This window comes from Oncorhynchus mykiss, chromosome 20, assembly GCF_013265735.2.
Source record: "Oncorhynchus mykiss isolate Arlee chromosome 20, USDA_OmykA_1.1, whole genome shotgun sequence".
Lineage (NCBI taxonomy): Eukaryota > Metazoa > Chordata > Actinopteri > Salmoniformes > Salmonidae > Oncorhynchus > Oncorhynchus mykiss.
Genome location: NC_048584.1, coordinates 35,311,577 through 35,326,680, shown reverse-complemented (window position 1 = coordinate 35,326,680; position 15,104 = coordinate 35,311,577). Strand labels below are relative to the sequence as shown.

General features: G+C 39.4%; 1 protein-coding gene across 4 annotated transcripts; it reads right to left on the bottom strand.

Moving 5' to 3' along the window:
- Positions 1–3,398: 3,398 nt before the first annotated feature.
- On the bottom strand, positions 3,399–14,070 carry LOC110499393 (ribonuclease T2). 4 transcript variants are annotated; one of them, XM_021576511.2, is made up of 10 exons: positions 13,998–14,070; positions 6,939–7,022; positions 6,573–6,627; positions 6,385–6,434; positions 6,229–6,286; positions 6,031–6,095; positions 5,811–5,924; positions 5,645–5,690; positions 4,980–5,051; positions 3,399–4,733 (listed from the first exon to the last, which is right to left on the bottom strand). In XM_021576511.2, exons 2-10 carry the CDS (start codon positions 7,013–7,015, stop codon positions 4,539–4,541), a joined length of 732 nt encoding a protein of 243 aa, XP_021432186.1. In that variant the 5' UTR covers positions 7,016–7,022; positions 13,998–14,070; the 3' UTR covers positions 3,399–4,538. The 4 variants fall into 4 exon arrangements, with proteins under 4 accessions (XP_021432186.1, XP_021432187.1, XP_021432185.1 ...); XM_021576512.2 differs by having other exon boundaries at positions 13,985–14,032; XM_021576510.2 differs by lacking the exon at positions 13,998–14,070 and adding an exon at positions 13,753–13,996.
- Positions 14,071–15,104: the final 1,034 nt, after the last annotated feature.

Below are 15,104 nucleotides of genomic sequence, written 5' to 3'. Positions count from 1 at the left end.
TGACCCTTTTGTTTTCCCTTGTTTCCAGTTATTATTTGCACCTGTGCCTCGTTTCCCTTGATTGTATTTAAACCCTTAGTTTTCCTCAGTTCTTTGCTCTGTGTTTGAATGTTAGCACCCAGCCCCAGCGATGCTGTGAACATTTGTTGTGCCAGTTGGACGCTCTTGTGGAACTCTGTTCTTGTTTATTTATTTTTGATTATCTTATGAGGCTTTTTTCTGCTGTACCTACCACCTTGTGGATTTACCTTTTGACTTGGAAGATTACCTTTGTTCTCTTGGAATTACTTTTGATGTTGTGGATTTATATTTTTGCCTGAAGAACTTTCCTTTTTACTTTATTAAAACACCGTCTCTAGTACTGCTGTGTCTGCCTCATCTTCTGGGTTCTGCTGACTATTAGTGGCTCAGTTTGCTAAGTGACTGTTTCTCACACCGAGTTCATAACCGGGTCTTGACAGTCTGGCTGTATAACCGATTGGCAAACGTTCTGCAAATTGATAAATCATGTCACTAAACTGAATAAAAAGAAGAGACTACACTATGAAACAAAGAATGACAGCAAAGAGCTTTGGAGCACCTTCAATGAAATTTTGGGCAAAAGGGCAAACTCAGCTCCATCATTCATTAAATCCGATGGCTCATTCATCACAAAATCCACTAATATTGCCAACTACTTTAATTATTTTGTTCATTAGCAAGATTAGCAAAGTTAGGCATGACATGCCAGGAATAAATGCCAAACCTACACATCCAAGCTTAACTGATCAAATTATGAAAGACAAGCATTGTAATTTTGTGACTGTTGAAGAGGTGAAAAAAGTATTGTTGTCTATCAACAATGACAAGCCACCTGAGTCTGACAACTTAGATGGAAAATTACTGAGGATGATAGCGGACGATATTGCCACTCCTATTTGCCATCTCTTCAATCTAAGTTTACAAAGATGTGTGCTCCCTCAGGCCTGGAGGGAAGCAAAAGTCATTCCGCTACCCAAGAATAGTACAGCACCCTTCACTTGCTCAAATAGCCGACCAATGAGCCTGTTACCAACACTTAGTAAACTTTTGGAAAAAATCGTTTTTGACCAGATACAATGCTATTTTACAGTAAATAAATTTACAGATTTTCAGCACGCTTATAGGGAAGGACATTCACCATGTACGGATGGCATTTACACAAATTACTGATTGGGTGAGAGAAAATGATAATTAAAACATTTGTGGGAGTGGTTTTGTTAGACTTCAGTGCAGCTTTTGACAATATCAATCATAGTATGCTGCTGGAAAAACATATAGTGCATTTGTAAAGTATTCAGACCCCTTGACCTTTTCCACGTTGTTATGATAAAATAGTTTCCCCAGATCTGTGCCTCGACACAATCCTGTCTCGGGGCTCTACAGACAATTCCTTCAACCTCATGGCTTGGTTTTTGTTCTGACATGCACTGTCAACTGTGGGACCTTATTTGGACAGGTGTGTGCCTTTCCAAATCATGTCCAATCAATTGAATTTACCACAGATGGACTCCAATCAAGTTGTAGAAACATCAAGGATGATCAATGGAAACAGGATCCACCTGAGCTCAATTTTGAGTCTTGTAGCAAAAGGTCTGAATACTTATGTAAACAACCTATTTTTTTTATATAAATACAATTTTAAAAAAATGGTTTGTCATTATGGGGTATTGTGTGTAGATTGATGAGGATTGTTTTTATTTAATCCATTGTAGAATAAGGCTGTAACCTAACAAAAATCTGGTTTAGGAGCGTTACCAAGATGAGATCTGGCTAAGGACCGTTACCAAGATCAGATGTGGCTTAGGACCGTTACCAAGATCAGATGTGGCTTAGGACCGTTATCGAGATGAGATCTGGCTTAGGACCGTTACCAAGAGGAAACCACCCTGGCTATAGAGGAGCTGAGGAATGAGGCCATGAGTGCTCCTGTGTGTGTGACTATCCCATGCTGTCTCCATTGACTTGAGGACATAAGACAATGAACCTCTCAAGAGGAGAGGAGAGAAGAGGAATGAAATGTATTTCAAATGGGCCTGGTTACCAATTAGGTAACAGTGATGCAGCTGATAGTTTTCAGTCAGGAAAAATCAAGGGAGTGATGCATGGATCTCACTGTGTGTGTCTAATACCAACTGAGGCAGCCGTTACTTCCCCTTCACCTATTTGATTTTTCCTGTTCTTGGCAAATGAGATTTCACATTGACCCTATAACCCAGGGGTGTAAAACTAATTTTACCCGGGGGCCGCATTTGGTTATATTTTCAGTGCTCCTTTACTGTCTAGTTTTATTTAGTTTATTATTAGTGAGCTGAACACAGAAACTGCATGAATGTAGAACCATTATAATTTCTACAGTTTCGATTTGGTTTTAGTCATTTCAAAGTATATTGTGTCCATAACATCTCCCATAAAATATATTTTTATAAAAAAATACTCAAACCACACACGAGCCGGATTGGAACCCATCGCCGGCCGTATGTTTTACACCCCTGCTATAACCGCTTTCCTCTTATCCTACTACAACAGTTGACATAAAACTGATTGCACCACACATAATATTCATTATATCTGACAGCCAAGGCCCGTAATACAAAATTAAAACTTGCAGTTCACATTTGCAAGGGAAATACTCAACTATGATGAGATGTAAGTTAGACAAGTTATTGTGTGTTTATTTATACATTCCGTCCCAGGATTTTGATAAATCCCGTTTAAATACTTCTTGCGAAAATAAGCTTTTACTTACCACCAGCCACTAACAGATGAAGCTCTTCAGTATGTTTCCATGCCTTGCATGAGGCCTTGCATGAGGCCCAGGTCTGTAAAAAGCACAATGTCTCATGTACTCCAACAGCCCAAAAATCTCATACACACAAGGTAAACTGTCAAGAGGAAAGATCAAGGCTGACTGTATGGGATAACTAGCCTATACACCACCAGCATTGCTATTCTACCACTATAGTAAATAGCTTTCATTAACAAAAATGATTTAGACATCTTCTTGCTCAGGAGAGTTAAGATTGAGTAGTAATCATCGTCTTTGTTCTAATAAACTGACTATACAGCTGCAGTTAAGATGGTGAAGAGTGTGTAACAATAAATATACATGATTTTAAGTCAAACTCATTCAGCATTTGAGTGCCTGGACATGGAGTTTTTTATATCATGTAATACATTTTGTGGATATAACATTTCTTTAAATGTGTAATTTATTGTAACAGACTGAACAACGCTAGACAATGTAAGACAGGTATACTGCCTCTGTTGGCCATTGGTGTTGTGTAGACGTTTCCTGACCTCTTGTGGCATGTAGTTGAATGTGCATATGTGTATTCACTAAAATGCAAATTGCAGGGGTAAAGAGTATGTACAACTGCTGCAATAGAAACATGTATTTAATTCATTGTCAGTAAAAAATTACAGAGGATCGGAACCATATCAAACAAAGCCACCATTTAAAACCAAAGCGTATCCCACAACTGAAATTAAATCTAACTAACTTAACAGCAGAAACAACATCAGTTTCAGATACAATAAGTATATCTGATTAAATCAGGATCATCATTCCATCAAATTATGGAGATGGCATTACTAATGTAAATCAATGCGTTTTAACCACCACCATACACAATCTTAATTACTCAACACTTTTAACATCAAAACATATATCAAGAGTAATGGAGGCAGTGAACAGACTTCTTCATAAACTGTGCATTAAACTTTAGATTTTGTTTGACAAAAAGTAGGACCATACTTTAAACAATTTAAATAATAATTTAAAAGCAAATTTCATACTATTTTACTGGTGGCATTAGGGTTATTATGATCAGTTAGAGCGTTGGGCCAGTAACAGAAAGGTCGCTGGTTCAAATACCTGAAGCGACAAGGTGAAATATCTAACTATGGCTAACCCTGTAAAACAACACATTTCACTGTACCTATTTGTTGTATGTGACAATTTTATTTTAAATATATTTGTATGACACATTTGGCAAAGCACAAGATTTAAGGACCTTATATAACTCTTAGTATGCCATTTGCATATAAATGATTTATAAAACATTATATAGGAAGTATAGGCCTTCAGGAGTGTTATCATTAAAAGCCGATTTATTCCCTGAGTTAAAACATGATCAACCTGCTTCTAAGAATCAAGCAGAACACATGAAAATAGTTGTAGACAAATTCATTTGGAAACACTTGTGTTTTTAGTACTTTAGAATAGTATTTCTGAGCTAACTCACACTTAGTAGAACCTTGTATCTACACTCTCAGGAAAAAAAGGTGCTATCTAGAACCTTAAAGGGTTCTTCAGCTGTCCCCATAGTAGAACCCTTTAAATAACTATTTTTGGTTGCAGGTAGAAAGAACCCTTTTGAGTTCCATGTAGAACCCTTTCTACCGAGGAAGGGAACCAAAAAGGTTTCTCCTATGAGACAGCCGAAGAACCCTTATTTCGAAGAGTGTGTTCCATGTGAGATATAATTGACTATAGAGTAACCAGACCTCACTAGCCACTACATTGATGGCTTCCCCTTAAGGGGAGGGTAGTAGACAGGTGTGGCATGGTCACATACACTAAACTCTGTACCCTTAACATTGAGGAAGTCAATTAGTCTCAGAGTGTCTGTCTCAGAATGCTCACAGTTGGCAAGTTGGAAGTCTGAGTTGAAGCAGATCTCGATCTGGCCCAAGATTTGCACCTTCCCACCCTATGAACAAGAAATAACTTAGTGATACGTTCTCAAATCAGGGTTAGGATTCATGATTGAACATTTTAGTTGTGTGAAACAAATACTATTTATGTAGAATGATTAAGAAAATGTATTCTAAATACAAAATTGTACGCAATCCACATAGTCCTCTACTCTTCAAAGAAAACCTTTAGGCAAATTCAATAACTAGTTGTGCTTGAGTTTGCATTTGACCAAAATAAAAATATTTAAAACACATGATACCTTTGGGTGAATACACTGAATCTTTGGTTTCACACTGTAGAAGTTGAGAATGATTCCTTCGATGTGGTCAAACTAAAAACACAGAAGTAGTACATTTAACCATGAGTATTCATCGCATGCTATTGGATGCATGCACACATCTCAGTCATTTCACTGACAGTAGCTAAGTACAGATGTAAGATCTTAATTTGATTACCCTGTTGCAAGAACACTTTCCTGCAATGCAAGAACTTCAACATGTGAAGTGTATTTGAGGTTTAAAAAGGCTTCTGAAGTTTGTAATTTCCACTTTGAAATTTCTGACTTGAGTTTCCCTTACAAAAAATGTATCAACTCTTACAAAAATGTCCATTAATTACACATAATAATTCACATTGACCTGTTGCTGCAGGATTATTTTCCTTCTGTAGCAAACTGGCTCAAATCAAGATCCTACATCTGTAAACAGGAACAGTAAGTCAAATGACTTGGAGTAAATGAAAAACTATGAAAACTATGGCGGGTTTCCCATAACACAGGGTTTCATTTAACACAGTATAGTATGTTTCTTGATATGACGCAGAAACTACTTGCCGTTCTTTAAGTCTAACTTTAAACATACAGCAATTTAATATCAGTGCAAAATGCCATTGTCCTTGGTAATGTAGTAATAATGATGTACTTACAGTGTAGTACGTCTCCGAGGGCACAATGTTAAATTTCTTCATCACTCTGAAGACATACAAAGAATTTATAACTAGTAGAAACATAAATCAGGCTTCAGGGTATACAGACCATATATTATCCCATATGTTTCATGAGGATACTCTATTGTTAATTCAGTACACTTACCCATCAAGGTCTAACGTGTGATACAGCTCCAGGGCTTTGCCAAAGTATTTGTGTTGACTGTTTAGGGACTCTGCTTTTGCAGCACACGTTCCATGTTTTTGCCATTCATATTGCCTGTAAATAGAAGATCAAATGTGCTAACATTTGTTTAGAAAAATCTTCTTACCGGAAAATATAACAATGACCTGGAGTAAAGTATTTATACAAAATTAGAACAGACCAGAATTCAGAGGATGCTGGAGTTATAAGATCCGGCCACCACTTCTGCATATCTGGAAGTAGGTCCTGTAAAACATAGTCACGATCAAACATTTCACTTCATTTTTTAAAATTATAAACACTTGACTTTTGACTTCAAAATATTATTTTTTTGTCATGAATAAGCAAAATGTATGTTTTTTCCTGCAGCAGAACATACCTGGATTAGAGTTACATTGAAGTGCCAAGATGAATTGCATTCCTGGCCTTTATCTGGCCTGTAAGACACAGACATTGGTCAAATGTGTACAAAGATAACAGAGTCCACGATAGTCAGTGCTTTATTTTTTACTGAATATTATTAGGTCATCCTTACCACAGTCCATGCAAAGTCCAGTAGTCAAATTTGGGATCACAGTGTTCCATCTGCAAATCAAAATGTTTATTTTGTCATACAAGGTGGCACATCTGGACACTTAAGGCCACCGTATGTATCAATTATACAATCAGATGATCACATGATACGTAGAGTTTCTTATGCTATGAAACCATAAAGTAGCTTACACTGCAAAATGTGCTTGGCCAGTGTTGAGTCAGGATCAACTTACTCCACATATGCCTGAAATAAAGCAGGGTTACATTTAATAAAATAGTAACATTAGCATGATCAAAGTGCCTCACTCATTTAATGGCCTTGAATTTGCATTGAGACCTGCTACGGAATGACACCAACTCAGTGGCCCTGTGGTTAAAGTGTCCTGGGTTTGGAAGGTTGGGGGATCAGTCCTAGCTGCCTCACGCTGACCTATGAGCAGTTGTGTCTCAAAAAGACTACTTACATTGGAATGAAGGGCTTGATGCAGAGGCCATTAACCAGACAGATACGCCTACCAGTGCATTAACCAGACAGACAGGCCTACCAGTACTTACGGCGACGCGAGTACGAATGAGGAAGACATCAGACCGCAGCCAAGGCACAGCAGGACAACAAGCGCCAAAGATTTCATGTTTACGCTGAAACGAAGAAAACATACCATTAGGATAGGTCGATTTTGGACCATAGCTGGATTGACATGATCTGTAGGCCTAATATATTTGTTGTTAGGCTAACTCTTACAATTATAACGCCTAAAACTTCAATTGCATATGCAACTTAAATCATAGGTGGAATTACCACAGGGGATATTCAGAAAAGGTTGATTCGTCCCCCACAATAATTTATTTAAAATAAAACCTCTCATTCCAAAATCAGGGGCATTAAGATGGAGTTGGTCCTCCCTTTGCTGCTATAACAGCCTCCACTCTTCTGGGAAGGCTTTCCATTAGATGTTGGAACATTGCTGTGGGGACTTCCTTCCATTCAGCCACAAGAGCATTAGTGAGGTCGGGCACTGATTTTGGGCGATTAGGCCTGGCTCGCAGTTGGTGTTCCAATTCATCCCAAAGGTGTTCGATGGGGTTGAGGTCAAGGCTCTGTGCAGGCCAGTCAGTCAAGTTCTTCTACACCAATCTCGACAAACCATTTCTGTACAGACCTCGCTTTGTACACGGAGCATTGACATGCGGAAGCATGAAAGGTCCTTCACCAAACTTATCACAAAGTTGGAAGCACAGAATCATTTAGAATGTCATTGTATGCGGTAGGGTTAAGATTTCCCACGGGGCCCCAAATGCGTTAGCCTGGCCTGGGGTAGCACCACCTCCCCCCCCCCCCCCTGAAATATGATTGGCCAACCCATTCTCATTAGGTCAGAGCACAGTATTCAAAACGTATTCAGACCTTGACTTTTTCTATATATTTTTTTCTTTACAGCCTTATTCTAACATGGATTAAATAGTCCCCCCCCTGATAAATATACACACACAATATCCCATTCCGACAAAGCAAAAACTGATTTTTTTGACATTTTTTTAAATTTATAAAAATAAAAAAAATAGAAATATCACATTTACATAAGTATTCAGACCCTTTACTCAGTACTTTGTTGAAGCACCTTTGGCAGCAATTACAGCCTCACGTCTTCTTCGGTATGATGCTACAAGCTTGGAACAGCTGTATTTGGGGAGTTTTTCTCGTTATTTTCTGCATATCCTGATGGGGAGCGTCGCTGCACAGCTATTTTCAGGTCTCTCCAGATATGTTTGATTGGGTTCAAGTCCGGGCTCAGGCTGGGCCACTCAAAGACATTCAGAGACTTGTCAAGAAGCCACTCCTGCGCTGTGTGCTTAGGGTCATTGCCCTATTGGAAGATGAACCTTCGCCCCAGTCTGAGGTCCTGAGCGTTCTGAGAGTCTTTAGGTGCCTGGTGGCAAACTCCAAACGGGCTGTCATGTGCCTTTTACTAAGGAGTGGCTTCCGCCTGACCACTCTACCATAAAGGCCTGATTGGTGGAGTGCTGCAGAGATGGTTGTCCTATCTCCACAGTGGAACTCTAAAGCTCTGTCAGTGACCATCAGGTTCTTGGTCATCTCCCCGACCAAGGCCCTTCTCCCCCGATTGCTCAGTTTGGCCCGGGTGCCCAGGTTTAGGAAAAGTCTTGGAGGTTCCAAACTTCTTCCATTTAAAAATGATGTTCTTGGGGACCTTCAATGCTGCAGAAATGTTTTGGTACCCTTCCCCAGATCTGTGCCTTGACACAATCCTGTCTCTGAGTTCTACAGACAATTCCTTCGACCTCATGGCTTGGTTTTGGCTCTGACATGCACTATAAACTGTGGGACCTTGTGTGTGTCTCTCCAAATCATGTCCAATCAATTGAATTCAAATCAAATCAATTGTTATGTCACATGCGCCGAATACAACACACCTTACTGTGAAATGCTTACTTACAAGCCCTTAATCAACAACGCATTTCAAGTAATAGAGTAAAGAAAATAGTTACCACATAAATTAAAGTAAAAAGAAAATGATAATCAAAGAGTAACAAGAAAATTACATAACAATAATGAGGCTATATACAGGGGGTTTCCAGTACCGAATCAATGTGCGGGGGTACAGGTTGGTCGCGGTAATTTGTAAAGTGACTATGCATAGATAACAGTGAGTAGCAGCAGAGTAAAACAAAAGGGGCGGGGCAATGTAAATAGTCCAGGTGGCCATTTGATTAACTGTTCAGCAGTCTTATGGCTTGGGGGTAGAATTTCTTAAAGAGCCTTTTGGTCCTAGACTTGGCTCTCCACTTGCCGTGGGGTAGCAGAGAGAACAGTCTATGACTTGGGTGACCGGAGTCTTTAACAATTTTTTGGGCCTTCCTCTAACACTACCTAATATGTAGGTCCTGGATGTCAGGAACCATGGCCCCAGTACTGGGCCGTACGCACTACCCTCTATAGCGCCTTACGGTCAGATGCCGAGAAGTTGCCATAAGAGGCGGTGATGCAACCGGTCACAATGCTCTCAATGGTGCAGCTATAGAACTTTTTGAGGATCTGGGGACCCATGCCAAATCTTTTCAGTCTCCTGGGGGGGGGGAGGTGTTGTCGTACCTTCCTCAAAACTGTCTTGGTGTGTTTGGACCATGACAGTTTGTTCGGTCTGAATACTTTCAGAAGGCACTAACACACACACACACACATACAGTTGAAGTTTGAAGTTTACATACACCTTAGCCAAATACATTTAAAATCAGTTTCACAATTCCTGAAATGTAATCCTAGTAAAAATTCCCTGTCTTAGGTCGTTTAGGATCACCACTTTATTTTAATGTGAATGTGAAATGTCAGAATAATAGTAGAGAGAATTATTTATTTCAGCTTTTATTTCTTTCATCACATTGCCAGTGGGTCAGAAGTTCACATACATTCAATTAGTATTTGGCAGCATTGACTTTAAATTGTTTAACTTGGGTCAAACGTTTCAGGTAGCCTTCCACAAGCTTCCCGCAATAAGTTGGGTGAATTTTGGCCCATTCCTCCTGACAGAGCTGGCACTTTGGAGGCCTCCTGGCTCGCACACACACTTTCCAGTTCTGCCCACAACTTCCTATAGGATTGAGGTCAGGACTTTGTGATGGCCACTCCAATACCTTGACTTTGTTGTCCTTAAGCTATTTTGCCACAACTTTGGAAGTATGCTTGGGGTCATTGTCCATTTGTGACCAAGCTTTAGCTTCCTGACTGATGTCTTGAGATGTTGCGTCAATATATTTACATAATTTTTCTCCCTCATGATGCCATCTATTTTGTGAAGTGCACCAGTCCCTCCTGCAGCAAAGCACCCCCACAACATGATGCTGCCACCCCCGTGCTTCAAGGTTGGGATGGTGTTCTTCGACTTGCAAGCCTCCCCCCTTTTCCTCCAAACATAACGATGGTCATTATGGCCAAACAGTTCTATTTTTGTTTCATCAGCCAGAGGACTTTTCCCCAAAAAGTACAACCTTTGTCCCCATGTGCAGTTGCAAACCGTAGTCTGTCTTTTTTTTATGTCGGTTTTGGAGCAGTGGCTTCTTCCTTGCTGAGCGGCCTTTCTGGTTATGTCGAGATAGGACTCGTTTTACTGTGGATACTTTTGTACCCGTTTCCTCCAGCATCTTCACAAGGTCCTTTGCTGTTGTTCTGGGATTGATTTGCACTTTTCGCCCCAAAGTATGTTAATCTCTAGGAGACAGAACGCGTCTCCTTGCTGAGCGGTATGACGGCTGCGTGATCCCATGGTGTTATACTTGCGTACTATTGTTTGTACAGATGAACGTGGTACCTTCAGGCATTTGGAAATTACTCCCAAGGATGAACCAGACTTGTGGAGGTCTACAATTTTTTTTCTGAGGTCTTGGCTGATTTATTTTGATTTCCCAATGATGTCAAGCAAAGAGGCAATGAGATGGAAGGTAGGCCTTGAAATACATCCACAGGTACAGCTCCAATTGACTCAAGTGATGTCAATTAGCCTATCAGAAGCTTCTAAAGCCATGACATTCTCTGGAATTTTCCAAGCTGTTTAAAGGCACAGTCAACTTAGTGTATGTAAACTTCTGACTAGAGGTCGACCGATTAATCGGAATGGCCGATTAATTAGGGCCAATTTCAAGTTTCATAACAATCTGATTTTTAAAATTTGTTATACCTTTATTTAACTAGGCAAGTCAGTTAAGAACACATTCTTATTTTCAATGACAGCCTTGGATCGGACTTTCAGATTTTCACATTGTCAGCTCAGGGGATCCAATCTTGCAACCGTACAGTTAACTAGTCTAACGCTCTAACCATTGCACTCCACAAGGAGCCTGCCTGTTACGCGAATGCAGTAGAAGCCAAGGTAAATTGCTAGCTAGCATTAAACTTATCTTATAAAAAACAATCAATCATAATCACTAGTTATAACTACTAATCCAGTTTAGCAGGCAATATTAACCAGGGGAAATTGTGTCATTTCTCTTGCGTTCATTGCACACAGAGTCAGGGTATGTGCAACAGTTTGGGCTGCCTGGCTCATTGCGAACTAATTTGCCAGAATTTTTACGTAATTATGACATAACATTGAAGGTTGTGCAATGTAACAAGAATATTTAGACTTAGGGATGCCACCAGTTAGATAAAATACCGAACGGTTCCGTATTTCACTAAAATAATAAAAGTTTTGTTTTCGAAATGATAGTTTCCGGATTCGACCATATTAATGACCAAAGGCTCGTATTTCTGTGTGTTATTATGTTATAATTAAGTCTATGATTTGATAGAGCAGTCTGACTGAGCAGCAGCAGGCCCGTAATCATTCATTCAAACAGCACTTTTGTGCGTTTTGCCAGCAGCTCTTCGCAAGCACAGCGCTGTTTATGACTTCAAGCCTATCAGCCTAATGGCTGGTGTAACCAATGTGAAATGGCTAGCTAGTTAGCTGGGTGTGCGCTAATACCGTTTCAAACGTCACTCGCTTTTAGATTTGGAGTAGTTATTCCCCTTGTTCTGCAAGGGCCGCGGCTTTTGTGGAGTGATGGGTAACGATTTTTCGAGTGTGGCTGTTGTCGATGCGTTCCTGGTTCGAGCCCAGGTAGGGGCCGAGGAGATGGACGGAAGCTATACTGTTACACTGGCAATACTATAGTGCCTATAAGAACATCCAATAGTCAAAGGTATATGAAATACAAATGGTATAGAGAGAAATAGTCCTATAAATACTATATTAACTACAACCTAAAACCTCTTACCTTGGAATATTGAAGTCTCATGTTAAAAGGAACCACCAACTTTCATATGTTCTCATGTTCTGAGCAAGGAACTTAAACTGTAGCTTTTTTACATGGCACACATTTTTACATGGCTCATACATGGCACATATTGCATATTGGCACATATTACTTTCTTCTCCAACACTTTGTTTTTGCATTATTTAAACCAAATTGAACATGTTTCATTATTTATTTGAGGCTAAATTGATTGTATTGATGTATTATATTAAGTTAAAATAAGTGTTCATTCAGTATTGCTGTAATTGTCATTATTCCAAATACATTTTAAAAAATCAGCCGATTAATCGGTATTGGCTTTTTTGGTCCTCCAATAATCAGTATCTGCGTTGAAAAACCATAATGGTCGACCTCTACTTCTGACCCACTGGAATTGTGATACAGTGAATTATTAGTGAAATAATCTGTCTGTAAACAATTGTTGGAAAAATGACTTGTGTCATGCACAAAGTAGATTTCCTATCCGACTTTCCAAAATTATAGTACGCTAACAAGAAATTTGTGGAGTGGTTGAATAACGAGTTTTAATGACTCCAAGTTAAGTGTATGTAAACTTCCGACTCCAACTGTAGGTAGACGAACTCCAACTATAATAAAACTCAGTCTTCATCTTTTGTGTCTTCTTAATATAAAGTAATACGCATGTGTGTCACACCTGCTCCGGCTCTTCCCCTCCGCGCCCGTGAGCTCCCCAGCACTACACACTCCTGCCACCATCATTATGCCCACATGCCTTCCCCTGTCGCGCATCAGCGATTATTGGACTCACTCACCTCTGTCATTACCTCCGCTATATATGTCTGTTCCCCGATTCAACATTGATTGTCATATGTCCTTGTGCTGACGCTGGTCCGGTCTTGTTCCATGTCTGTTGCAATTAAATGTTTGACTCCCCCATACCTGCTTCTCTACTCCAGCGTCGGTCCTTACAATGGATGGATCATTATAATACAACTCAGTCTTCATATTTTACGCCTTAATATTTGCCTTGAAATACCTTCATTTGGTGATGGTGACTACTTCTCCTTCCACTTATATTGTGTTTTCAAAAAAGCCCATCCATATACCCCTCCATAGCCCTCAAGAGAGGCATGATAAGTCATGTCAAACTGTGCAGAATTGCAGGAAATGCTTTTAAAAAGTACTATTCGCCCAACCCCCCCCCCCCCTCCCAATACCGACACCACAATTTCGCAACCTGACTTAAATGTTTTTAGCTTATTATATAATACTTTATTTTTAGTCTATATAGCATATGTAATAACATGTATAGGCTACAATGGTTTAAATTGTGTGATTTTTACATTGGTGCTTGCCAAATACTATTGAGCTGATATTTGCGCCCATCAGCGCCACGGTTTGCTGTCAAGTCAAATAATCGAGCCTGTTTTGCAACTCTGTGTAAACCGTCGTGGGGAGCGTAACTTGAGCTTGCACAATAGAAGGCTATGGGTTACTTTAATTATTTTACAAACACTGTCTCCAGCTGGCTACACGTAGCCTAGACTATGTGGGTACATTTTCAATATAGCCTACGAGTGACACAACAAGTTCTTACCTGTGTTTTGTTATTTTGTTCTTGTGGATCGATGTAAAACCCCGCTACAGTAACCTGGCGTATACAGAACTAGAAGTTTGTCCAAGACCATTTAGATGAGGAAATATTTATATTGTTTTATAGATTAGCAATATGACATCTCACTGGTATCACTTATGGTTTAAAGTTAGATAGCCACTACGATTCGACGTCTGGTTGTAGAAAATATGGTGGATAAATGAAGATGTCTTACTTAGGCAGTTTACCTTTGGAAAAAATGTTCACGGTTCCTGTCTGTGTAAGTAGGCGTTCCCTCTCTCACGTGAGCTTGCTTTACGGTGTAAGACCAATGGTTATGGTCTATTTATTTTCCTTTCCCAGCTCTCCCCACCTGCCCCGCCTGACCAGAAAAAATAGCCAGTGAGATATTGGGCAGCCCTTCAAGGTGGCAGGGGCAATAGGTAGACCAGAATAGCCACGCTATTCTTAAAAAATGTGTGGATGTCTCGCTTTCTCTATTGTCTCTGGTAGTAGCCAACAATAATGAAAGTGTGAAATTGTTTTCCTGCAACAGAGCTGAGTCTCACGCAATGGTGTAAAGTACTTAAGTAAAAAATACTTTAAAGTACTACTTAAGTTTTTGGGGTATCTGTACTTTACTTTACTATTTATATTTTTGACAACTTTTACTTCACTACATTCCTAAAGAAAAGTATGTTATTTTTACTCCATACAGTTTCCCTGACACCCAAAAGTACTTAACAGGACAGGAAAATTGTCCAATTCAGGCACTTATTAGGTCATCCCTTCTATCTGATCTGGCGGTTTTACTAAACACAAATGCTTTGTTTGTAAATTATGTCTGTGTGTTGGAGTGTGCCCTTGTCCACCCATCAATAAAAAAAACGAGAATTGTGCTGTCTGGTTTGCTTAATATAAGGATTTTGAAAATATGTATACTTTTACTTTTGATACTTAAGTATATTTGGGCAATTACATTTACTTTTGATACTTAAGTATATTTAAAACCAAATAGTTTTAGACTTTTACTCAGGTAGTGTTTTACTGGTTGACTTTCACTTTAACTCGAGTCATTTTCTATTAAGGAATCTACTTTAACTCAATAATAACAACTGGTCTCACGGTCTCCTGTCAGGAGAAACACTATTTTTTACGACACTTTGATACCGAAATGACTTTTTCGTAGCAGGTTAGGAGAATTTAAGAGGAAGGTTATGATAATGAATGTAGAAGTTTAGGAGACTGGCGTTAAGTTTAGGAAAAGGTTTAGGGTTAGCGAAAATGCTAACCTTCCAATGCTACAAAAATCACTTCCTATCGAAGTGTTGTGTAAAGAGTGTCCCGAGCACAGT

Excerpts from the sequence above, each read along its gene's own strand:
- LOC110499393 (XM_021576511.2), bottom strand. The coding sequence starts at position 7,015 with ATGAAATCTTTGGCGCTTGTTGTCCTGCTGTGCCTTGGCTGCGGTCTG. Across the intron at positions 6,435-6,572 it reads GGCCAAGCACATTTTGCAGT|ATGGAACACTGTGATCCCAA; the intron begins GTAAGCTACTTT and ends TTTGATTTGCAG. Across the intron at positions 6,096-6,228 it reads TCAATGTAACTCTAATCCAG|GACCTACTTCCAGATATGCA; the intron begins GTATGTTCTGCT and ends TATGTTTTACAG.